General features: G+C 36.7%; 1 protein-coding gene across 3 annotated transcripts in view; it reads left to right on the top strand.

The window, feature by feature from the left end:
• Positions 1-21,658, top strand: part of LOC149831233 (exocyst complex component SEC10b-like) — a 33,861-nt gene extending 12,203 nt beyond the window's left edge. For all 3 annotated transcript variants that reach the window (XM_090013756.1, XM_090013755.1, XM_090013753.1), the window contains exons 8-25: positions 323-442; positions 527-618; positions 7,318-7,486; positions 7,577-7,653; positions 7,769-7,867; positions 7,967-8,057; positions 8,854-8,939; positions 9,036-9,212; positions 10,668-10,721; positions 10,807-10,935; positions 11,248-11,340; positions 11,447-11,593; positions 16,779-16,876; positions 17,030-17,114; positions 20,457-20,515; positions 20,929-21,027; positions 21,114-21,197; positions 21,311-21,658. In XM_090013756.1, the coding sequence (XP_089869882.1) occupies positions 323-442; positions 527-618; positions 7,318-7,486; positions 7,577-7,653; positions 7,769-7,867; positions 7,967-8,057; positions 8,854-8,939; positions 9,036-9,212; positions 10,668-10,721; positions 10,807-10,935; positions 11,248-11,340; positions 11,447-11,593; positions 16,779-16,876; positions 17,030-17,114; positions 20,457-20,515; positions 20,929-21,027; positions 21,114-21,197; positions 21,311-21,386 (1,835 nt within the window). In that variant the 3' untranslated portion in view covers positions 21,387-21,658. The remainder of the gene's footprint in view (positions 1-322; positions 443-526; positions 619-7,317; positions 7,487-7,576; positions 7,654-7,768; positions 7,868-7,966; positions 8,058-8,853; positions 8,940-9,035; positions 9,213-10,667; positions 10,722-10,806; positions 10,936-11,247; positions 11,341-11,446; positions 11,594-16,778; positions 16,877-17,029; positions 17,115-20,456; positions 20,516-20,928; positions 21,028-21,113; positions 21,198-21,310) is intronic.
• Positions 21,659-25,188: the final 3,530 nt, after the last annotated feature.

The following is a 25,188-nucleotide window of genomic DNA, read 5'->3' as shown; positions in this document are numbered from 1 at the left end:
GTCTTGATATCTAGCTAAACACTATCAAATTCTTATACTCTCATTTACTTCAGCATTATTAATATGAATATAGGGTCTAAATATCTAAAATTTTCTTTTGGGAATAATAGTTTATGCAACTCCCAATAAATATTTTGAGAGGTCAAGTATCATCTGGGGTAAAATTTTTGTTATCCTAATGAACAAAGCAGATATGCTCCTTTCATTTTCTTCTTGTGTTGTGTTCTCTTCTTAGATTTCATTATGAATGAAACAGGCATTGTTACTTGTGCTTTTGGTTTTGTGCTTAGCTATTTATTGAATACCCAAATCATCATTTCAGGTGCATTTGCTGAGGAGGACATTGGACGACATGGTATGGCTGCAACGTCTGTTGTTGGTGCTGCAAATGCAAGCAGGGGGCTTGAAACTGCTGTTGCAAATCTTCAGGATTACTGCAATGGTATAGGATGAACTAAATGACTTTCTTTATGCTATTTGTTTATGCACTTAACTAAGCCTTGCTTGTTGTTATTTTGTGTTGTAGAACTTGAGAATAGATTGCTTGCACGATTTGATGCAGCATCACAGAGACGGGAATTGCCCACAATGGCGGAATGTGCAAAAATTTTGTCACAGGTGGTTCATTGTGATAGTCTTCTGTTCTCTTTATTAACATGAAAATGATTCAAATATTGGTAGATTTGAAAATTTCCTATTATTAATCTCACTTTTTAATTTAGAAAATAAAAATAAACACTTGCAATATTATAAGCTTTACGCACACTGCAGGTCCTGCCATTACCGCCACTGTTGTCCATTAATTTCTTAGTTCTTTATTACAAAAAATTCTTGGGAAACAATCTGGTATATGCACTTAGTGGTGTTGGAGTTTGCTATTATGATAAAATTGGTTATGATTGCATGGCTGTTATAAGTTGTCAACTTACTTCTTTGGAAAGGGAAACTTGCTTAACATTTTTCTTTAGAATTTATGGTACTGACATGCAAACCAAAAATACAAGTAATTGAATACACAAGCAGCATCAGGCTTCAATTCTCACATTACTTGCATGGAAATGGATAGAGTGCTGGTTAATATGTTATATACTCACATCCATGATATACCTTCTGTCATCATCAGATGCAATATTTGAAGCTTGTTTTACATTTGATCTGATCAAGGTACCAATCAGAATGTCACCTTGACCTTAACTTACTGTTGACATCAAAGAAGTGAAATTACAAGTTTGATGGCGGTAAAAGAGGTTAGGAGTTGCAGCTGTGGCCTTTTAGGAAATTCTCTCTTAGGTGTGGGCTGTTCCTATAATGTTTTGATTTATATAGAAACCCTAGAATAACATAAATTCTACATTTATTATAAATTACAAGATTGAACTCATAAGAGGTGTGTTAACAATTAATTGTGAGTGAATTACAATATCTGTGACCAATAAGTGTCATCAATAATAAAGTAAACGACACAAAGGATGACTAAAATTACAAAACTGCAACTGCTTAACACTACCTCTTAAGATGTACATCATGCTTGAACATGAAGAACTTATCCTTCAAATAGCTATGCTGATTGTGAGTGAATTACAATATCTGCCACCAATTAGTGATGCCATTAATAAAGTAAAAGACACAAACATACAAAACCTCCACTGTTTAACTCCTCCCTGAAGTTGTACATTGTGCTTGAACATGCAGAACTTATCCTTCAAATAGCTATGCTGAGGTCTAGATACTTCATTTTGTGAAAATATCTACAACTTGACCAGTTTTGATAATCTTACTGCTTCTACTTGATCCCTTTTATGCGAGAAGCAATAATTTATCTGAAAATGCTTGGACCTATCATGTAAAATGGGATTAGAGAATAAAGCAATTGCACTTATATTATCGCAAATTATTGTTGACTTTTGTGGTTTCATTTTCAAGGCTGTCAGCAAACTCCTTGCCTATATCATCTCTACAACAAAACTGGCTAATGCTTTATATTCAATCTTTGTGTATGACATTTTTTTCTTCTTACTCCGTCTGGTTGTGAGGTTTCTTGTAAGAAAACTCAATGCTCTGGAATAGATATTCTTGTGTCTGGATCACCTACCCAGTCTGAATTAGAAGAACCAACAATGAACTGGAAATGTGACATTGAAAAAAAGAATATTCTTATAAATGTTTGAGATCATTGCCCTATGTGCCTTTAACATATTAAATACGATTCTCTTCAAGGCTTTCATGTGAACCACTGCAAGGTTATGCACAAACTAACATACCTGGTTTACCGTATATATATTTGAATTTTGTGATAGTTAAGTATTGTAATGCGCCAGCCATGCTCTTATATCTTTTTATATCCTTATATAACTCTCCATCTTCTTTAATAAGCTTTTATAATAACAGCTTGGGTGTCAATTTGTTCACAAATATGCATAATTGCATATTATACCTTTGAAGCATAAAGCATATCATATGCCTATTTTTGTTGTAACAACTTGATATGGTTCTTGCCTATCTCCACTTCATATAAATAATAAATAACACAAACTATCCAAGTGTTTTATCTTATATGTTTTACAGGAGACACTTTAGATCTTAGTAAGTTTGTCAGAGCTGCTCGTAATAATCATGTCAGCTACATATAAAAGAATGATAACACTTCCTTCAGATCTTGAGGACATAAACAGAGAGTTATTGTGACATTGATTATTTTTCCCTATATGTGGTATCATGGTATATAACCATCATATCTTCTCTCTCTCTCTCTCTCTATATATATATATATATATAGGGATAATGTTTGCTACCCTTGTGGGTAAAAAACCCCCTAGTGAAAAAATATAATATTTTTTTATTTTTTTACATTTTTTTGCACATCTGGCCCTATGTGATCTACATATTAAGTCTAGGAGAAACTGGCCTTTGGATCATATTTTTTAGACTAATATGTCAGATTTTATGAGGGTTGAAAAATTAACGACTTGCAATGTACCAAATTTTTAAACCTCAAAAAAACATGTTTTTATGTATAAAAACTATGATCCAAGGGTCGATTCCTGCTATTTTGACCACGCCAAACACATCTATGAGATCAGATTTGGTCAAAACAACCTTCCTCTATGTGTTATAACCAGGGTTACCGGAAGCGCCTAGCTAAAAGGGGAAGCGCGCTTCGAAAGCGCGAAACGTCGCGCTTCCGAAGCGTGGGGGGAAGCGTCCCCCTTTTTTTGGGAAGTGCGCTTCCCTTTAATGGGGGACGCGTTTCCCTTTAATGGGGGACACACTTCCCTTTAATGGGAAGCGCGCTTCCCATCACGCTTCCCCCTCGCTTCCCCCACGCTTCCCCCTCGATTCCCCCACGCTTCCCCCTTGCTTCCCCTGTTTTTTTCAATTTTTTTGTATTTTTTATTTTTTATTTTTTATTTTTTCGCTTCCCCCTCGCTTCCGAGACGCTTCCTAGGTCGCTTCCGAGACGCTTCCTAGGTCGCTTCCGAGACACTTCCCGAATCGCTCCTAAGTGGTCCCACGCTTCCCCGCTTCCTAAAATTTTGAAAGTGCCTCGCTTCCCACTCCCGCTTCCCGTATCGCTTCCCGCTCCCGCTTCCTCAACTGGCAACCATGGTTATAACTAAGGAGTTCCTTACCCACGACGGTAGAAAATGCTATCTTATATATATATATATATATAGTGAGAGAGTAGGTGCCTACCACCAGTGAATGGGGATTTTTAGGGCATTTTTTTGCAAATCTGACTGCGCAGATGCATTCAGCATGATCGATTTGCTAGAAAATGACACTTGGATCACATTTTTGGATGAAATAATGTGATTTTTTCAGCTTGAATATTTATGAAAATTATAGACTGTCGATTTTCAAACCTTATAAAAACCTACCCTAAGAAGATCCAGGAGTCCATTCCTATAACACATTTATATAATCAGATGACCCGGATTTGAAAAAAACATGAAAAGAATCTTCAGAAGCTCAGTAGGCACGGATTGGAATAGGCATCTACCCCCTTCTATATATATATAGAGGGATAAATTTGGTAATGGTGACATAAGGTACAAATGGCTTTTTTCTTCCATTTTTTGGTTGTTTTTCATGAAACTAACCTTACAAATGTGATCTACATGTTTTTCTTAGTGGGAATTGGCTCTTGAATCGTCCAATTACGACATGTAGGCATGTTTTCATAAGACTTCAAAAATCAATGGCCTACAATGTGCAATACTTTCTTGGGTCATAAAATAGTGTTTTTTGCTAGAAAAAACATGATTCAAAAGCTCGTACCTGCTATTTGGAACATGTTGAACACATCTACAAAGTCCGAATGGATCAAAACAACCTATACCATGGAGATCTAGAGGCGTTTGTACATAATTGTGCCATTAGGCCCATTACCAAATGTTATCCCATATATATAAGATAAATATTTGCTATTGTGTACAGTATGTACAATCTAGTTGAAAAATCATAGGTGCAATTGGTTTCCACTCAATCTAACCTCATAGACGTGTTCAATATGTTTTGTTTGCTAGGAAGCACACCTTGGATCATATTTTTTCAACGTAAAAATATGGTTTTTTTTATTTATCAAAATTTTTCACATTGTGGGTCATTGATTTTTGAAGCCCTTGGAAAAATCTACTTACAGGTTGCAAATACATGATCCAAAACCTCTTTTCTACTAAACAAATTATGTAGATCACATCTATGAGTTTTGATCCACAGAAAAATATCAAAAAGTTGAATCTATGAGTTTTGATCCGCAGAAAAATATCAAAAAAGTTGAAAAAATGGTGTTTTCTTCTAGATTGTATATACAAACGGCTGTAGCAAATATATATATGTCTAATGTTTGCTACCCTCATGGGTAAGGAAACCCTTAGTAAAAAATTGTATTATTTTTAATTGTTTAATATTTTTGCACATCTTGCCCTGCAGATGTGATCTACATGTTTAACATAAGCCTCAGGGGCAGGGGTCTGAGCCTCAGAGTTTTATGCCACCGGTATGACGACCATAGGTATGGCAGGCTGAGCCAGCGTGACTAGGTCTTCGTGCTGGGTGCGGTTTCTTCGGGTTATAAATCCAAAAAAAGATGTGATCTACATATTTGGGTTAGTAGAAATCAGTGCTCGGATCATGTTACAGACCAATGTGTATGTAAGATTTTTCAAGGGTTGAAAAATCAATGGTCTACAGTGTACCAAATTTTCTACCCTCATAGGACCATATTTTTACGTCATAAAAATCCGATCCAAGAGTCGATTCCTACTATTTTGACAATGCTGAACACATCCATGGGGTTAGATTTGGTCAAAGCAGTCTCTCACTATGAGTTCCGGCTAGGAGGTTCCTTACTCACGAGGATACCAATACTTTTCTCATATATATTTATGTGTGTGTGTCTTAAGTTTAGTACAATCACAAAGATGTCCTTATGGTAATACATCATGTACATGCATATAAATTAGTTTAAAAATACAATATCAACATAATTTTTGCACAAATACAATGTTAGGAAACTATCTGCCATTGCACAATGCCTGTCCTAGATGCCCCTCGTGGGCAAATTACCAACATGCCAATGCCCCTGGTTGTTCCTGAAACCTTCTGGCTTCTGCTATGTTGAATCAGTTTCTGCTGCATTCTCTAACAATTGGATCACTGCCATGGGATCTGGTCTGTGTCCCATTACCATTATTGCATTTTTGCTTTTGTATGTTTACTGTTTAGAAATTTGCAGAGAATTTTGTTCCAGCCTTCTATAAACCATGATCTAGACTAACTGCAATTATATTTTGATGAACATAGAGAGATCAAGATCCATATTTGGGTGTTTGTGCTAGGGATTACCAATTACTTTCATCCTTTGCTATTAGCTGACACTTTGCTAATCTCTCTCTCTCTCTCTCTCTCTCTCTGTAACTAGGATCACAATTTAACTTCAAACATCTGGCACATTTCTGCCCTTTCTTTTATTTTTTTTTGGGGGAAGGGGGTTGGTTTGGTGGTGGTGGTGATGGTTGGGGTTGTGGGTGCATCATGCACCTTTGTCGCATGTCTCTTGTATAATTATGGTCAGTTGCCACAACTAGATGTAGGGTGTATCTTAATGGTTTGCTACTAGTACAGAGCTGTAGTGTAACCTATTATACGAGCTGTTGCATTTTCTACAATGCTGATTGTGATCAACATTATCAATGCTTTTTACAAGTCTACCTTTGGATGATGGGTTGTTGCTATCACAATATGATATATTTACTGCCCAGCCTCCCACTTTAGGACCGGGTTTCCTCATTCATATATCACCAGTCTGATTTAAAGACGTGTTCTGTTCCTTGTCATACAAATTATCATCAGGTCTCTTCTCCTAATGTCCTTTCTGTTTTCTGTGAACTTTTATTTTTGAGTTTCTGGAAAAAACCTGTCTTCTAGAAGAAAAAAAGTAGTGTGAAGTGTAGATTTTTTTTTCAGTAAAGAAACAACTATATGATTTGTTGTTATTCAACCTAGCAAGGTGTGAGAGTGGGAGCTGCAATAAAAGCATTTTTGTTGAATATTTTGCTCTCCGATTGCTAAAAAATTTCATAGGAAGTGGACGCATGATCTGTATTAGTAGGATAAACGTGCTTCTAAGACCACCTTAACTCCACATGTCCTAATTCCTCAAATGATGTTGACAGCTTTACTTAAGAAATTTTGATCACGGCATTTTTAATTATTCTAGGAGGCATTGTAAAAACACAAATAAAAAAAGATCCATTTGATGTACAAAAGAGGGAATGATTTGTTAACAATCGATTGGGAATCTTAGAAACAAAATCTTCGATCGGGTTTAGTATATTGGAGCTCTCATTCCATCTGTTGTTTTAAGTAGCTCTTTTGGATGATGTAGTGGTGGTTCATTATTTCATATCGGTTTTCTTATGCCTTGAAGAACCTAGATATCAATGCTTCCTCCTAAATGGCTATTTTTCACTATTGTGAAACACATTTAGTTTGAGCCTTTATTTAAGCGGGTGTCACCCTAACTTTTTGTGCTGGTCAGCCAAGCCAAAGAATCATTCTAGAGCTCATAACCCAATTTTGGGCTAGTTTGGTCAAGTGTTGAGTTGGTTATCCTTATTTAGTGCCCTCTGATATTTACTTATCTTATCATAGTGCAACAAATTCTGTTAAATTTGGTTTGCTAGGATATTGGTAATTTAAAAGGATATTTATTTGGGGCATGTCCCTTCTCTTTAATTACATTTCCATAAGTTCCTATTGTTATATTTTTTATTTGGCCATTAATTAATCTGGATTTACTTTTGTGATGTGCAGTTTAACAGGGGTAGCAGTGCAATGCAACATTATGTTGCATCTCGACCAATGTTCATTGATTTAGAAGTAATGACTGCAGACACCAGGTTGGTACTTGGAGATCAGGGCTTGCAGGCTAGCCCGAGCAACATCGCACGTGGTCTCTCAACATTCTACAAAGAAATTATAGGTTTTATTCAGTCAACCATAGTCTTCCACATGTTTGGTAATGCCAAGGGGATGATTATACATATGTTGACAGGAAATCATTAATTTACAGAAACTGTTAGAAAGGAGGCTGCAACTATAATGGCTGTTTTCCCTGCCCCTGACGATGTCATGTCAATCCTGGTTCAGGTATCAACAAGCTTTAGCCATTTATATTACCAAGCATACACATGGTAGGGAAATATTGTTTTGGTAATAATAGAAAAGGTATTGCTTGGTTGTTAACCATGCCTATTGCATGCAGCGAGTCTTGGAGCAGAGGGTAGCAACTATTCTTGATAAATTATTGGTGAAACCATCATTGGTAAACTTACCTCCCATTGACGAGGGTGGCCTTTTGCTGGTGGGTTCAATTTGTTGTGTCTAATTTTCCACCTTTGTATTTTTACTCTATTTTTTTTTGTTTTCTTATGTCTTTCATTCTGTGATGACATTGGTGCAGTATCTTAGAATCTTTGCAGTTGCATATGAGAAGACCCTGGAACTTTCTAAGGAGTTGCGTGCAGTGGGATGTGGTGACTTGGATGTTGAAGGTGATTTATCCACTTTTTCTTGTGGTTATAGCATTACAGAACTTTACTTATTTGAGGTGGTTTGGTAATACCCGCATTCAGACACATGCATATGCACATATATCACATCATCATCATTCCTTGATCAATATACATTGGTTGGCCACAACAGTCTATTTTTTCATTCTTTCCTATTTGAAGTTAGTATGAAGTTGTCATAGCCTTTCATATTATATAGTTACTTAATTACTGCACATCACTAGTTTGCTTCCACTTTATTTGCACAACAGTGATCCTACTAATGATTCTTCATTATGCCCACCAACTTGCTGTATGACAGATTTCTTCAAAAGATTCATTATATGACTTATGATGTTATGATACCAAATTTTTTTATATTCATTTTGTTCATATTAGATATGTATTGATGTACTCTTTCTTTTTTTTCTATGGTCTAATCCAGTTGAAACTCTGTAGATGTGTTCAACGTGGTTTGTTTGCTGAGGGTCAAACCTTGGATTATGTTTTGTCAATGTAAAAATATGATTTTTTGAGTTGTGAAATTTTGGTACATTGTGGACCGTTGATTTTTGAGGTTCCTAAAAAACCTGCTTGCATGTCACAATCACAACCCATTTTCTACTAAACAAACTGACGGCATGAGTTTTGTGTCACATGATGCTACAGTTTGGTTAAGAGTTTGCTAGTAAGATAAAGCCGCATCAGTTTGGTTGTAGTGATAGATAAATTGTTTAACATATTTGGTGTGCCACATGTTCATTGCTAAAGATCTTCCTCACTTTACTACTTCATTCAGGTCTCACTGAATCTCTGTTTACTGCCCATAAAGATGAGTATCCTGAATACGAGCAAGCTTCTCTAAGACAGCTATATCAAGCAAAGGTATACTCAACTCAATTAATGTTTATGAAAAACATTGTTTGAATTTCTGATTAAAATGACTGGTTTTCTAACCTACTTTGTTTTGTTTTCTGGTAGATGGAAGAATTGCGTGCTGGGATGCAACAACAGTCTGAATCAAGCAGTGGTTCTCTTTCACGTTCAAAAGCAGCGGCTGTGCCACCTTCACAGCAGCAGATCTCGGTTACTGTTGTGACTGAGATAGTGCGATGGAATGAGGAGGCAATCAGTAGATGCATATTATTTTCTGCTCAGGTGAAATTAGCTCTTTTAGTTGTCTTTTCTCATATAAAAACTAGACAAGTAGAAAGATATTTCGTAAAAGTATAACATAAATATGAATGTAAATAAATGGATAACTATACATATCTGGATGAATAACTTTGAATTTTTAATTATAAAGTAACAATGCTATTAAATTGGTAATACCCACACACAAAAAGACTAATAATATTCATAATTTTATTAGATGCTTCTTTGATGTTGATGGTTCATATGAAATATGAGCATAAAATTACAAAAAATAAATTACTGATATACTTGTGATTCTGAACAGACAACCAGATATTGTATGTTTCAATTCAAAACATTACAGAGTGTCAAGCACTGTAAGCATCTATGTACTCTTCAGCTGCGTAAATTGTTGTTCAAGCAACAAAGGGGAAAAGAGACATAAATCTCTGTCTTGTGTATTTGTGCATATCTGATGTTGTGTCATGACATAAAGAAGTAATGATTGACACTTCAGAGCAGCGAACTTATGAACGGAAGTGTTCAGAGTTGGATACCTCATTGTATATCTGTTGGAAATTTTACTGTGCCAAGGCTATGTCTAGTCATGTATGACACTTGTATCTCATGGTAAGGTTGTGTCACAGTAAATCAGTTCCTAGCATTTTCTGTGTCATGAATTTAATGCAATTCTATTGCAGTTTAAATATGTGATAGATAGATACGTGCATGTGGTACATACTGACATGCCAATCGAAAAACCTGCAACTGATTGACAAGATCACCTACAACATTGTAGCACTCTATTAATGTTATTGTGCCTTTTATGTATTCCAACTGTGTATCTATTACCTTAACCAGTGACTAAAATCATATTTTTCTGAATTGAACGAGCACATAGTATATATTTGATATTGATGAGAGTCTATTTGTACCAAAAAGCAAGGTAATATTTATTTTCTGGAGATGCTGCAGATTTCATCTCATGATCCTTCTGGAAATGGATCTTTTTTCTTCCTTAAAATGTAATTAAGCATCTAAGAATTCTCAGGGCTGGTTATTGCATTGAGCTTCCTAGTTCAACTCATACATGGCCATGTACAAGCCTGTTGAGCTGAATTACCAAGCTTATAAGATTAATAGTTGTGATTTAAATAAAGTTTGTCCTATTGTTTATTTAACAAAAACATATCATGCCTGGCTTGTGTGCCTGCTGAAAATAAGATTTATGATATTTACAGTGTGTGAACTGTTAACACTCACTTTGGGCAATTTCTTTGGGATGAATTTATGTTTGATCATCTTCTTGTCATGCTGTTTCTCGTTGAAAATTCACTAAGTTTTTACTTGAAACTGCTCGCTGCAAGCATACATTGCATATAGTCATTGAGATTGAAAAGTTCAATGCAATTGCAATAGTTATTATTCAATCAATTGAAGAATGGTGATTGAAGTAAATCTTTTGTGCTTTCTGTCCAGCCATCTATCCTTGCAAATAATGTCAGGACAATTTTCACCTGCTTGCTTGATCAAGTAAGTCAAAAGAATTTTTAGTTGTCTCTAGATATTGGTTTCACAACATAGCTGAAAGCTGATTTTCATTGATTAATGTTTGTAGGTAAGTCAATATACAACTGAAGGCCTGGAGAAGACTAGAGAAGGTCTTAATGATGCCACAGCCTTAAGGGACAGATTTGTTATTGGAACAAGTGTCAGTCGTAGGGTTGCTGCTGCAGCTGCTTCTGCTGTAAGAATTATCTTCAGGACACTTTTGTTTCTTATTCCTGTCTCTGTTTGGTCAGTGCTGTATGAAGATTTATGGTATATGCTTCTGCATTACATATGCATAAAGTGCCAACTGAATAATGTTTTCAGTTTTCACCATCTTTCATGGGAAACTTTTGCTGCTTTGTGTGCTTTGTAATTTTCACCAGGGGGACTGGATTTTCTAGTGCTAGGGCTACTTGCTTTCTCATTGCTCTATGTTTTACAATTTTTCGTTTCTTTACGTAAATGATCCAGCTGAAAACTTAGATGGATTGGTTTTATTTGGTTACAGGCAGAGGCTGCTGCAGCAGCTGGTGAAAGCAGTATCAAATCTTTTATGGTGGCTGTGCAGCGTGCAGCCAGCAATGCTGCTGTTGTTCAACAAGTATGTTGGTTTCAGAATTACTTCTTATGTTATCTATATGCTATACAATTAACTGTTTTTTTTGTTTAATTATATTTTTCTCTTTACTTTTATCTGCTCTCTGCAGTACTTCACAAACACAATTTCTAGGCTTTTGCTACCTGTTGATGGTGCTCATGCTGCCTCTTGTGAAGAAATGGCAACAGCCATGTCTAGTGCAGAGAGTGCTGCAATGAAGGGTCTCCAGCAGTGTATTGACACTGTGATGGCTGAGGTTTGCTTTTTCAATTGGTTGCATTTCTTCATATTCATGAATACTAAATCAGTTCCATAATCACATCATTTATCCATTGGATACTATTCCAATTAATTTTTAATAATATTTAATTATATTGATACATTTTAGTGGGTTTGCACCCAAAGTGTTGATCATATACACAGGTATACATTGGACTTGTTTGTAAATTTCTGTTTTAGTACCATGGTAATTTTGAGTTTGTTGGCGCTGGTATATCCACCTGGTTGTAAATATACCTGGCAGTCTTTCATGTTAGTTCTACTGATACCTCATTGTTCAACCTCTTTGATTTTGTCTCCATCGCCATATCAATGTGAAAGGCTTATCATTTGATTGAGATTCACAAGTTGATAAAGATATTACTATTTGTATAATATCAAATCTTCAGATTTTTGTGTATGTGATTGTTCATATGCTTTCATTTGGTATTATCGAGTAGCAATTTAGCAATATGATGCTTAATTGCTTCCCAGAAGTGTATATCTTGCTCAACTTAGAGTGAATTTTTTTGTACGGGAAAAAAGAAGAATGATTGGAAAGGGTCAAGAGTTTTGGATCTATATTATTGCATTATCTCTCAGACTGCCTTGAATCTAAATTAAAATAGTTAAAGAAATCCTTTATCCAAGGAGTTGTGAATAATATAAACTTTGATAGTAATTGACTATCAGAGGCTGAACAGGGATTCAGGGAACTATTATCTTGGCTGTTATACAGGATTTTTTGTTGCCCACCTAAGTCATGGCATCCTACTAATTTAAACTTTTACTCATGGAGAATTAGGTGGAAAGTTATATAGATGATGGCATTTTTGTCCGAGTACATGTCCATAGGGCTTGTAGTATCAATGGTTTTCTCTGTTGAAAGCTATGCTGCTGTTTTGTATACAAGTGCAAATAGTAATAGTAGCATGGACGGTTAGAAATTATGTGTGAAAACTTGACTGCTGTTTTAGGTGGGAAGCAAACACAACCCATTAGAAAAATGAACTTTTTGCGGCACTTTTCTTTTAGTTTGCATGGATTAGCATTGAAAACCAAATTTTACCTTTAAGGTAGGTTAAGCATTTGCTGGTTACTACTCTGTTAGACCTTTTTCTTCAGTGAGTTGACCCACTTTGTGATTGAAGTCGAATACTTTCTGTCTATGTTAGTGTTCTGCCAATTCGTTCCTGATGTTTGACCATTAGGCTTGATTATAGAAGGGCTACTCTCATGCATGCGCACGATCTTCTGTCATGTTTAACATAAGACATGCATAATTGGTGTGCAAGTAGAAACCAGTGTCCTTGTATTCCTTTTGGCTTCACTAGATATGATGCAGTGACACTGTACTAAAGAAGTAGTGGTTTTTTTTACTTTTCCATGTTACAGGATTGTGTCCAACCAATAAATGTTAGTTGTGGTTATTGATGGTTGATTGGTGGACCAGCCAGAAACTCTCATTTTTCTAGTTGTATATTTTGATTGCTGAGTATCACACTCAGCATTATGTGCCTTAGGTTCCCCTGCCTCTTAATTCTCTTTTCTTGAAAATGGCAAGAGAAAAATTATACTTGAAGACCTGATCACACTAGCCTTAGCCAGGCAGCTTAAAAAGTGTAGACCAAAATTTCTCTGTCGATCTTTATTAAAACATCTCTAAAACATGGTTTATTCATAAAAGATAGCACCCCTTTTCCACCATAAAATGCACCAGCAGCTTTCACACATCATCTACTAGCATTCAGCTGCCACTTTCGTGTCTTCTAATCCAAGAACCCAAGAAAATTCCAAACTCAAGAAGAGGTATGAGGCTGATTCAATGTCTTTAAAGCACATAATACATAAGCTTGCAAGGGCATAATCCTTAAGTTTTTTCTCTTCAGTAATAATTTTATTGGGAATAAAAAGTGCACATCATAACCCATGGAGGAGCCTTCTGAGTGACTACTTTGGCATTTTAAAGTAGTAAATGAATTAGAATGTATCCAAGTTCATGATAAGTGGATGAAAAAGTTATCTAGAAGAGCTTGTCAGTTTGTAGATGGTGGTCTTAGCCACCCAATGATTAATTCTGGCCTTGATATTGTGCATGTTTCTCTGAAGGAGGCAAGGCATATCCATGTTTTTAATGTTTCTAGTCAGGTAGATGCTCTGGATTTATGCTAGACTGCTAGTCTTGGAGCAAATTGGAGAATGAAATTGACTCTGATGGATGGTGGAGTATACATTGATGTGTACTTGCATCAATGAATTTTATCTCATTGTGAAAATGTACATATGGTAGCAGAAAGGTGATTCCTAAAGTCACTACCTTATCGACAGTGCTAACTGCTAAGGTATATCTAAAGTAGCCAGCGACATAGCTCGATACATTTCCTTAATGTGGATTACTAAAGGAGTTTAAACTTTAAACACTTTTGGTTTTCCAGGTCAGATCCAATAGTGAACTATAAAGGAACATTATTTCATAATATTATATGTAATATGTATGACAATATACATGTGTATACAAAGTAATATTTTTATAACATGTTTATTATATATTATATTATTAATATATGTATATTTATCCTTACATATATAAATACATAATATGCATATTAATGTTATATATGTTTTATTATTGTATATAACTAGGGATGTAAACGGTTCAGATTCGGGTTGGATTTGGGCATTACCAAGTCCGACTTAATCGGGTTTGGCCTAATCGCGTTCAGAGTCGGATTCAAATGGAAAAAGATAAAACCAAACCCGGATCCGACTAGCTTAAAACCCGGTATTTACACTTAATCGGGTCGGGTTTTTTGTCGGATTCGGGTTCCGGTTTGAATGCAAAACTTAATACCAAACCCGGATATCCAATTATTAATCGGATCCATATTTGGCTACCATACCCGCTTAATGGAATCGGATTCAGGTTGCACCCAAACCGTTTACATCCCTATATATAACATAGATATATACAAAAATATGTTATATGTATGTATGACTGGGATGGGTCGTGCTAAAACAGACTCAGGAGTTATTGTTAAATTCTAGGTCATTCACTAGGTTGACCTAGTAAATGGCCGAGTCGAATTGAGTCACTGGGTTGACTTAGCGAGTTTTTAAAACAATTCTTTGTTGTGATTTTGGGTCTCATGCCCAGGATCACGGTAGGTCGGATCCGATATTGATACAACTAGGGAACACACACAAACACAATATAATCGACAAAGAAATAAATCATTCACAAGAATAAGGATTTTACGAGGTTCAGTGATGTGCCTACCTCCATGGCCAGAGTACCGAGAGCTTTTATCATGAATAACCAAGCCACATGCAAATGCATGAGAGAGGCAAAACAAACAAAGAGAGCACCAAACCAACTGCACCTTGAACCTCAGTCGTCTTAAAACACCAGAAAGATGCTGATGCATGTAGTCCAACCACCGATCCATCAAACCTGTTCACTATGCTGGATCTATCTTCACCCTCTCTAAACCTAAGATATACCACTTTCTCTCAAACCCAAGAGAGACCTACCCTCTCTCTCTCAACACCCAAGAGAGAGCCTACCTGATATTCCCTCCAAAGAAACTCATCTCCTCCAAGAAAGATTACCTCTTTTTCTCTCTTATTTACTGCTCCAAAAGAAAGCAACCCATTTTCTTTCCTTTTTTCTTTACCTTAACACTCAAGGAACTCCCATGTTTTCCCTTTCTAAACCCATTGCCATGAGTTATCAAAGACCATCTCAAGAAGGAGACTTCATGTATGGCAACGGGCTTGCACAAAAAAAAATGTTCATGATACACATCTCAACATTTACCACCATATGAAACTTGCAAAACCGAAGCACAGGTATGAAGGGAATGTAGTTGGCTGCCATGGTCATCCTTTTGTTTAATCAACCATCTAAGGATGGAAGTACTCTAGGTGGCCACACTATTTATGGTAAAGATTCATAGGGCTTGTCTTTGAACTCTCCACAGTCCAAGACTTGCAAAACCATAAAGCATGTTTGAAGGTGGAAGGCTAGTCCATCATAGAGTTACCAGAAGCTTTTCAGATAGGTGGGAAGCTCGCTTCCCAGAAACTCGCTTCAGAAGCGCGATACTCCGTGCTTTCGAAACTTGATGAGAACCTTGATTCCCCCACGCTTCTCTTATGCTTTCTACACGCTTCATCTATTCTTCGTATATTTTCTCTTACTCAACTTTTCTTGTTTTTTATGTGTTTTATCTCATTCTTCTCACTCACTTCCATGTGCTTTTTCTCTAAATTGGTAGTCATCATTTTTAGATTTTGTTAAAAATTTAATTCTTAAACTAAAAAAACATGAAATTTAATTTGTCACTTTTATTTTATTTTTTATTTGCCCATTCAATTCTTATATATATATATATATATATAATATTCCTCGCTTTCCGCTTCCTATACATTTTAAAATGCATCGCTTCTCGCTTCCCGTATCGTTTCCCGCTTCTGCTTCCTAGTCTGGCAACCTTGGTCCATCATCCATCCATGTGAAGTTTCCTCACTGCTCTACAAAACATGACTGTAGCCTGCAAACCACCAGAAATGACCATTGCACATGTTTTAAAAAAAACCTAGGTTTTTCCGGGAAATGCCATTTGTTTTTAAATTCTTCTGGGAAAACCTTTAAAAAATATTATTACAAGATCAGTATTGGTGAGTATGATCTAGTTGCTAGACTTTTCTTTATATATTTCTTTAAATTTTTACTCACAGAATCTGAAACTCCCGCTGATTTGTTGCCAACTTGCCATGCTGTTATTGCTGGAGCTTAACAGTATGCTTGATGCTTGCATATGTTTATGTGATAGTTGTAATTTTAGATGCTTCTTGAGGAGTTCTTTGTTTTGATTTTTTTTCTCTCTCTTTTCACATTTGCCATGTGAAATTTGATGCTTTCATCTCCAAGATTATTGAACATGCAATGGTGATCCATTAACTTCTCCTTTCATAGTGTTCATATGCAGCTGCTTTTGTTCATGTAAACACTTTCTCAATGTGCAGTCTTGTTGATGTGTGTGTGTGTGCACGCACGCGTGTGTTCAAGTTATAGTGGTCTTTGGGTCTTCTCTATGATTAATTGTTTTTGATGTTTACCATTCCTTTTTTTTTTGTTATACAGGATGATGTATCTTATTGAACTTTGAAAATTTATGCAGGTAGAACGACTTCTTTCCAGTGAACAGAAGGCATCAGATTATCGGACTCCTGATGATGGGAATGCCCCTGATCATCGACCTACTAATGCTTGTATAAGGTACAGATTTTTACATTAAGAGTTTTTAAACTCCAAAAAGCAATTATAAATGGCTGATTTGTTACAGTGATGCTGGTTGCTTAAGGAAACAAAGAAAGGAGAAAGAAGTAACAAAGTAGTTGTTAATCTGACATTTCTCTCAGCTTTTTACAGAGTTGTTGCATACCTCTCTCGTGTGCTTGATACTGCATACAGTGCTCTAGAAGGGCTTAACAAGCAAGCTTTTCTCACAGATTTGGTACGTTAATTTAGTCAGTTGTCTTTACATAATCTTGTAGTGACATTACGTTTTTGGAAAATTAGAAGTTTTATGGTGGAATTTAGTGCAAGCAGTTGTGCTTGCTCTCCACAAGCACCAAGCATGGTTGTCAGGCAATTGCCAAGATGATCAACTTGGATAACCTAGCATCCATTCTCCATGAATTAACATGTTGCTTGGCATATCTTAAAAGTTGTCTGTGCTACTGGATTAATGATAGAATTAGAAGAATAGGAATGCTGACATGTGTGTGAGAATGCGATAGACACACGTGCACACGTAGACTCCCAATTCTTTTGCATCTCTCTCTCTTTCTATCACACACACACACACACACACACACACACACATGTGCATGCACGCGTGTGCACACACTCACACACACACATGCACACACACACACATGCATGCTGGCTTGAGGTGCATATATTTAGTGTGCAGTCATAATTCCTAATTTTTGTGACAAATATACATTAATTCCATATGCATGTTTGGAATGGCTATACATTTCTTTTTGTATTTTTCCTAAGATTTGCTTGTGTTGGCATTCATTTTATTTCATTTATGCTGATTCAGTGATATTTAGGAGCTTTGTATATTTCCAGTTTTGAATAAAATGCTTTCTATTAATATTTTTCATTAGTTCTTGGGTGGGAAGGGAATCTTTAAGAGCCAGTAAACTGCCTGCCTCTCTTTGATGTTGGGCACATTCATTCGCTGTTGAGTGCTTCTTGGCAGACTAGTTTCGTTTTAAAGGAAACTGAAATTTGAATTGAAATAATTGCATGCTTATCTCTTGTTGTCTCTCATGTATATTTCTGTTTTCCTTTTATTGAATATTCTTCGTTTGTAACCCTAAGATTAGAAGTACTATTGATGCTGGATTTTTATCATTTACAGTTGTTATGAATTGTCTACAACTTCCTGCTAGGACGCACACTGTTTATCTGTAGCATTATTCAATTAGCTTTGGTTATAAATTCAAGAAGTTGCAGCAGATCATCTATAAAGCAGTTGGTGGAATTTGATGCACAAACTAGCAAAGCTCATTTAGGATGACTGTAATTTTTTTCAACAAGAAGTTGTTGATTATTGCATTGACTCATTATGGCAGTGTAATCCACAATATTCTGTCGAACATTACATGTCCATGATGTAACACAATAGATTGTCTATCCAGAGTTCTATGAAGTAACTCTTGAAAACAAAAAGAACAACAACCCTTCTTTGGTCTTAAAGAAACTCAGGTGATTAGATCTTTTCCTTTAAATCCTTCAGAATCTCAGATGTTTTTTTTGGAACTTGAGGGTCATTATTAGCCTTGGGAAATCAACAGGATGTTCTGATACAGTTCATACATGCTATACATGTTCATTCAAAGTTTCACTATCCATAAAGCGGAAAATGAAGCCAAAAAATGACTGGAGGGTCAAATAACAATTATAGAAAAGAAAGGGAAAAGTGGATTGCATGAAAAGTTTGATCTTAGAGGATAAAATTATTAAGTTGTAACATATATATATATATATATATAATTCACATTGTACATATATATATTATAGTATTTATAGTGTTGTAATAGGAAATACCCATTAAGGGTACTTTGGTCTTTTCACAGTATTGTAATAGGCTGTGCCCCACTAGGGGCACAATAGTATTTTATAAATTTTTCCTTTATTTTTATAACTTAGTACTTAAGTTGTAAACTTGAGGGCATTTAGGTAATAGACCCATAGTGTTTTTGGGACCTCCCCAACAGCTCTATTTCTAGCCGTTGGGAAGGTCCCAGTGGCTCTATGGTGTGTGTGTGTAAATAGGGGTGTTCCCCCTCTTAATGCTTTCTCAAGCATTTATTCTCAATAATATCTATATTTTTTACTCTTTGTTTTAGCCTCTAAGTGGCTTGTGTGATTGTGTATGTTTTTGTATTCTTGTATACCCATAAGAGGCACCCACTTGTACTCTCTTTATAGTTTCATTACAGGAATGCGCATCATTGATCTCAAAACATAATTTCTAATGCCTTGATAAATTTGAGTGAGACAAGTAAAATGTCCTGTGGCTTTTGAAGTTATGAATTGAAAATTTGTTTATACCTTTATAAATAGCTTGACATTGATGGGCTTGGTCCTTCTTTGGGTTGTGATGCCAATTCTTGATTTTTAGCAGTCCTTACAAATGGTGTTGGTGAATTTGCCATGACATTGTCAGCTATAAGCAGTGAATATGAAGATGCACATGCAGATCACCAGTGAAGGCTTCTCTTGCTGAAAAGTTCTGTCAGATTTCCTAAAATCCTAGTTTGGGTATTAAAAAAGAATAGCTTTTTTAAGAAAGATATACTTATACCATACAAAATAGTAATGATGTCTACATGTTTGTTCACAGACTTGTTGCTCAGGGTTGCATTGTATTAGGTCAAACTCCAGAAATAGCCATGATGCACCTTTTGTTGAGAAGGGGATGAGCACAAACCTACCATTGAATTTCATTTCATGAAAAAAAAGTTAACCTATTATTGGATATGTATGCATATATCTATGATATTGTCCTAGTTTTATGTTACCGTTTGTTTACCATCTTTAAATGACTGCTGTAGCTCGGCATTAATGGGCTTGGTCCTCCTTTGTGTTTGTTGTTGTGATGCCAATTCTTAATTTTTAGCAGTCCTTACAGATGGTGTTAGTGAATTGCCATCACATTGTCAACTAAAGCAGTGAATATGGAAGATGTGCATGCAGATCACCAGTGAAATCTTCTATTGCTGAAAAGTTCTCAGATTTCCTCAAATCTTAGTTTGGATAATAAACAGAATAACCTTTTGATAGAACTCTACTTTACGATACAAGATAGTAATGAATGTCTACATGTTTGTTTGTAGACTTGTTATTCAGGGTTGCACACTTGCACTGTATTAGGTCAAACGGCAGAAATAGCCATGATGCACCTATTGTTGAGAAGGGGAGGGGCATGAGCCTACTATTGGATGTCATTTCGCCCCAAGAAAAAAGGAACCTATTACTGGATATTTAGGCATATATCTATGATAATTTCCTAGTTTTATGTTCGTACTGCTTATTTACCATCTTTAAATGTCTGCTGTGGCTTTATCTTCCTGTGAATGCTATAGGAAATATAAATCACATCTTTGGTTGAGGAAAAATAGCTTTGGCAGTTCTCTTACAGCTCTTGTTCTCTCATTTGTAATATTTTAGTGCAATTCTTCTTGTCAACCCTCCAATGTGTCACTATCTTTTTAATATCATTATGCAATGAATTTTATTTAGTTATTGGGATGACTGGAACTTAAAATTTCTGTAGGGCAACCGCTTGCATAAGGGGCTTCTTAATCATTGGCAAAGGTTTACTTTCAGTCCCAGGTGAGGAACATTTTCTTTAACTGCAACTGTTAATTCTCCTTGTGCAAACTCCTAAAGTTCCTTTCCTTCCTCAATTTAGCTGGTGTTTTATTTTGATAAGCTTTGGTGTTATGCATGGTAATTAATCAGTATGCATTAACCATTGAACAATATAAATTATAACAACATGCAAGAGATACCACTTTAAACATTTAAGCAATATGATATTCTTTGTCCCTCAGTGAGTTATTATTATGTTACTAAAGGATTGACAAGTTGTGTGGTTATGCTTGTATCCCAACTTTCAAGATATTTCCTTCACCTTGCTCTTTGCCAGTCAATTCCAAGGGTTGTATTGCGTGTTTGTGGTATATCAGATTAGGTCTGTAATATCCAAGTTCAGGTTTGATTTTTGCTCTGATTTTCTTTTGCAGCGGTGGGCTGCGGTTAAAACGTGATATAACAGAGTATGGGGAGTTTGTGCGGAGCTTCAATGCTCCAGCGGTTGATGAAAATTTTGAGATGCTGGGAATGTAAGTTATTGATGTCGTTTATATTTTACAGTCCTTAATTGTTAGAGGACATTTCTGAATGCTTACTGAGTTTACTGTGGTTTCAGCATGGCCAATGTTCTTATTGTTGCTCCTGAAAGCATTGTCACCTTGTTTGAAGGAAGCCCAAACATTCGAGCTGATGCTCTCAGGTATGCAGTAAATCTAGTATTCATGTAATATATTGTCTTGGGTAATTTTTACCAATCAGTGGCAGAATGGTGAATGGAGGTGCTGAGCAGTGGTGCTTTGCTTGTAATGGCAGGTTTGTGCAGTTGCGCGAAGATTACAAAATGGCCAAGATTGCATCCAGACTTGCTTCCTTGACAGTTTCTGAGTAATATAGGCTATATCACGTTGATCTAAGTTATCAAACAGATTCTGCTTCATGGTGTTGAGCCATTTTCTTGGATTTGGCTTGAGGGGTTTGGGTATCAGATGTCTTATCCCACTGCTTGGTTTGATCTTGAATTTGTTTGTTCTTTCCATTTTTGTTCTGATTCTCTTTTGCATGTTGTGGCCTGTGCAGTCTCTGCACAAATATGATTTTTTTTTCTGCGTTGCTTGTAGATGATGATGTTTTAAGGATAATTCAATAAATTGTATCCCAAAATGTTTTAGCAGCATAAAGGTTTGGCCATTAAGAGATTGCAGCTGTCAAATGTCATTGAGCGACCTGCTATTGTTGCCAAGTTAAAAATCACTTGACGGATTAATTGAGATTACCCAACGTAACTGTATCCAACTGAAAAAATGTATTGCCTAGGGATCACAATCCCCATCTCTCTTGTAGCTTGTGCTTGTGCCTTGACGTATTTGAAGCTCTCGCTCCCTAGAATGGTAATGAAAGGATGATGGTGGCGTTAGTCACGAAGGTAATATTATGTTTTCTCACTAGGGGGTTCCTTACCCACGAAGGTAATGTTTTCCATATATATAGCTTCTAAACATTTTAACTCTTGGACACATCCAAGATGTCTTGAAAGGACAAAATTTTGAGTATTTACTTGAAACTTGTAAATGTATTTTTTATAGCTTACTTGGCAAAAAACATTCACGTTTAAATCTGTTTTTAAAGCGATTTAAAATAAATGGCTTATATTGTACAAAAGAAAATCAGATTGCTTGTTAAATTATATTGATCCAAAACATGGTTTTTAGTGAATAAGCAATGATGAACACATGTATAAGTAGGGATAAACAAATAATACATGCATGTTTTTAGGAAATGTCTAGAAAGGTTTAGAAGATAAACTGTCTAGAAGCTACTAATTGGTTGGGTGCAAATTTGCTGATCAACATTGACACTTGGAAAATCGAGATAATTGTTAACAATATTCATGAATAAATTTTCTTTTCGTTAAAAAAAAAAGACGTAGGTTAAGAACGTGCGCAGTTGGAGATGAAACTGGTCCTCAGACTTGAATCCTTAATACAAGTTTTTGGAAAAAGAAAAAAAGAAAAGAAAAGAAAGGAATTCAGTACACTTTGTTCACTTTTGTTGTATTTCTACGTCATCTGGTCCATCGAGTTTTTTTATGTCTTTCAAGTAATACTCTCTCTGTTTGTGGTACAAGGGATCATACGTCTGCTTCTTCACATAAATATCAAAGTTAAGCAGTTAATCTAAAAAATCAATACATTTACCAGTGAATAAAGGGGCAATGTTGGTTACACTCGCGGTAAGGTACCGTAGTGAAAAAATATAATGTTTTTATTTTTATTATTGTTTTTTTTTGCACATCTGATCCTTTAGATGTAATGTACATATTAAGTTTAGCATAAACTAACCTTTGGATCATGTTTTTCTGATGTATATGTTAGATTTTCAAACCATAAAAAAACATATTTATATAAAAAAAACTATGATTCAATGAGCCCACAGGACGTCACAAGTTCGAAACCCATGGCTACAAGGTCAAAGCTAGGTGTGGGCAGGGGGACCTCAAGGGTTTTAACAACAGGAGGCTAGCCATGTGCAGTCAGTGATGGTGGGGAGGGAGGGGGGAGGTTCCCTTGGGTTATCCAAAAAAAAAAACTATGATCTAAGGGTAAGATGGTTGTAACACATCCATTACGTCAAATTTGGTCGAAACAACCTCCTCTGCATTTGGGGCCTTCCATGGAGGCAAGAGAAACAAACAACATCCCGATAACAGCAGAAGAATGGCTGCCATTGGATCGAGGGAAGCAGGAGATAGGTGGTATGAAAGGCGTCGAATTAGTGGAGGGTGGAATGAAAGGCTCTGAAAGAGGAAGTTCGTGGGCCAACGTAGTGGCTAGAGGAAGCTCCTTCCCGACGCAAGTGCTAGAATTGTTTCAGGCGAAACAGAGCAATCTGAGGCCAAGAATCCGCATTCCTGCAGAAAGGTATAATCAACTCTTACAACTGATGAGTCTCACAACGCTAGCGGGATTCCCAGGAGGTCTTTATGAAAGAACGAAGGGGTATTGTTACATGATCGAAGTGTTAGAAAATCATGTGGGCCTATATACGTTGAACCACACATTGTAAGGTTGTCCTAGGTTCAAGCCCGATTCATGTGATCTAATCCAAATGGGCCCTGTGGTATCTTATATGGTATGATACACTATGTGGAGAGTCCTACCCTATTTACAACTCTGTAATGGGTTGAGTTGGAGACAGACTCCTAAATACATTAGGTTATGGTTCTCAAACCTTATATATAGTCTCTCCCTCTTCAGATTTCAAATAAGTCAGAAAGAGATTCAATCCCTCTTATTATGTTTAGAGAAAGAAAAATGGCCAAATATATAGGTTCTAGAAGATCATACCATCAACGATCAACCAGAGCGCTATGGATTCAGGTATCGCTTCTACTTTTAATTTTATTCTGTTTCAATTTTAATGAATTAACGAGAACATGTATTTGATTCTATATTAGTTTTTGATGGATTTTGAATCCAATAATTGGTATCAGAGCTTATGTTCTCGTTGAATCGTTGAAAATAAATGATTTCATGTATTTTGTATATATATATTTTTTTGTTTTACGGTGATGATCCATTATCCTTATCAGATCACTTCCGGGTGACATGGGGTTTTGTCCCCATTATGATTGCTGAGCAGGAAAGACCATGGTGCCCTATGTTAGGTTGTTGTTCGGACGATGACGCCATCCTCCTTGATCATCAAACCGCCATCAGGTGGAGTGGGGCTTACCTCTGTTCGGACCACCAGACAGACGGTCATCCAGTCTGAACGCCAAACAGTTGGCGCTCATGTCCATTCTTGATTCCACCGGTTGAATGGGGTTTTCCTTTTTTTGGTTGCTGAGTGGGTTGTTACCGGATCTCAACGTCGAATGACAGATGGGTGGATGATCGATTAAATCGAGCTCTCTGGCATTCGGGGACAATTTTGGCCATCGTCGGATGTGCTTGATCCATCATCCTTACCATTGGGTGCGTTTATTCGCCGGAATCGTATGGATTCAGGGCCGAATTCGGCGTCCACCAGACTCGTTGGAGTCGCTGGCACCCTGGCCGAATTCGGTCATCACCGATCGACAGGAAGGTGAGCACCTGCTAAGCACTGTGTATGTTGGCATCCAGGGTCGATTTCGACCATCGTTAGATACGTTCTGATCATCTACCATTAGGAGTTCGGTTGCCGGTCGGGTTCGGTTGCCGGTCGGATCGTCGGTCGACGCTGCAACTCCCCACTCTGTTTGATGGATCAATTGGGTTTTCGGTCGAGAAGTCGATGACCAACAATGACTTGGGGCATACGGCTCACCCCAAGCCACCATCGGTGTTTTTTCAGAGCCGACCATGAGCGGCGATGGTGTGCGTGGCATTTGGCTCACGCCAGCCACTATCGTCGGATGCTTTGAGGTCGATGACTGCCATTCTCAACCTCATTTTTGACCTAAGGTTAGTCATGATCGGTTCAGTTTTCAAGACCGATCCGACGTGCTTTCGGTGACACAGTCGGGTCGGGCAGTTCAGTCATTGGTCGGGCCGACCCGGCCATGCTTGAGTGGTTCAACCCTTTGGCTGACTCGGTCATAGCCAATTCAGTCATTTGATTTTGGCCGGCCCGACCTCCTGTGCACATAGGTGGTTCGACCATTTGGTTTTGGTTGACTCGCCCCCCCTGTGCACATAGCCAGTTTTAGC

This window comes from Nuphar pumila, chromosome 7 (genome assembly GCF_984573655.1).
Source record: "Nuphar pumila chromosome 7, dmNupPumi1.hap1.1, whole genome shotgun sequence".
Lineage (NCBI taxonomy): Eukaryota > Viridiplantae > Streptophyta > Magnoliopsida > Nymphaeales > Nymphaeaceae > Nuphar > Nuphar pumila.
The sequence above is the reverse complement of the archived record's forward strand: the minus strand, read 5'-3'. Positions and strand labels throughout refer to the sequence as shown.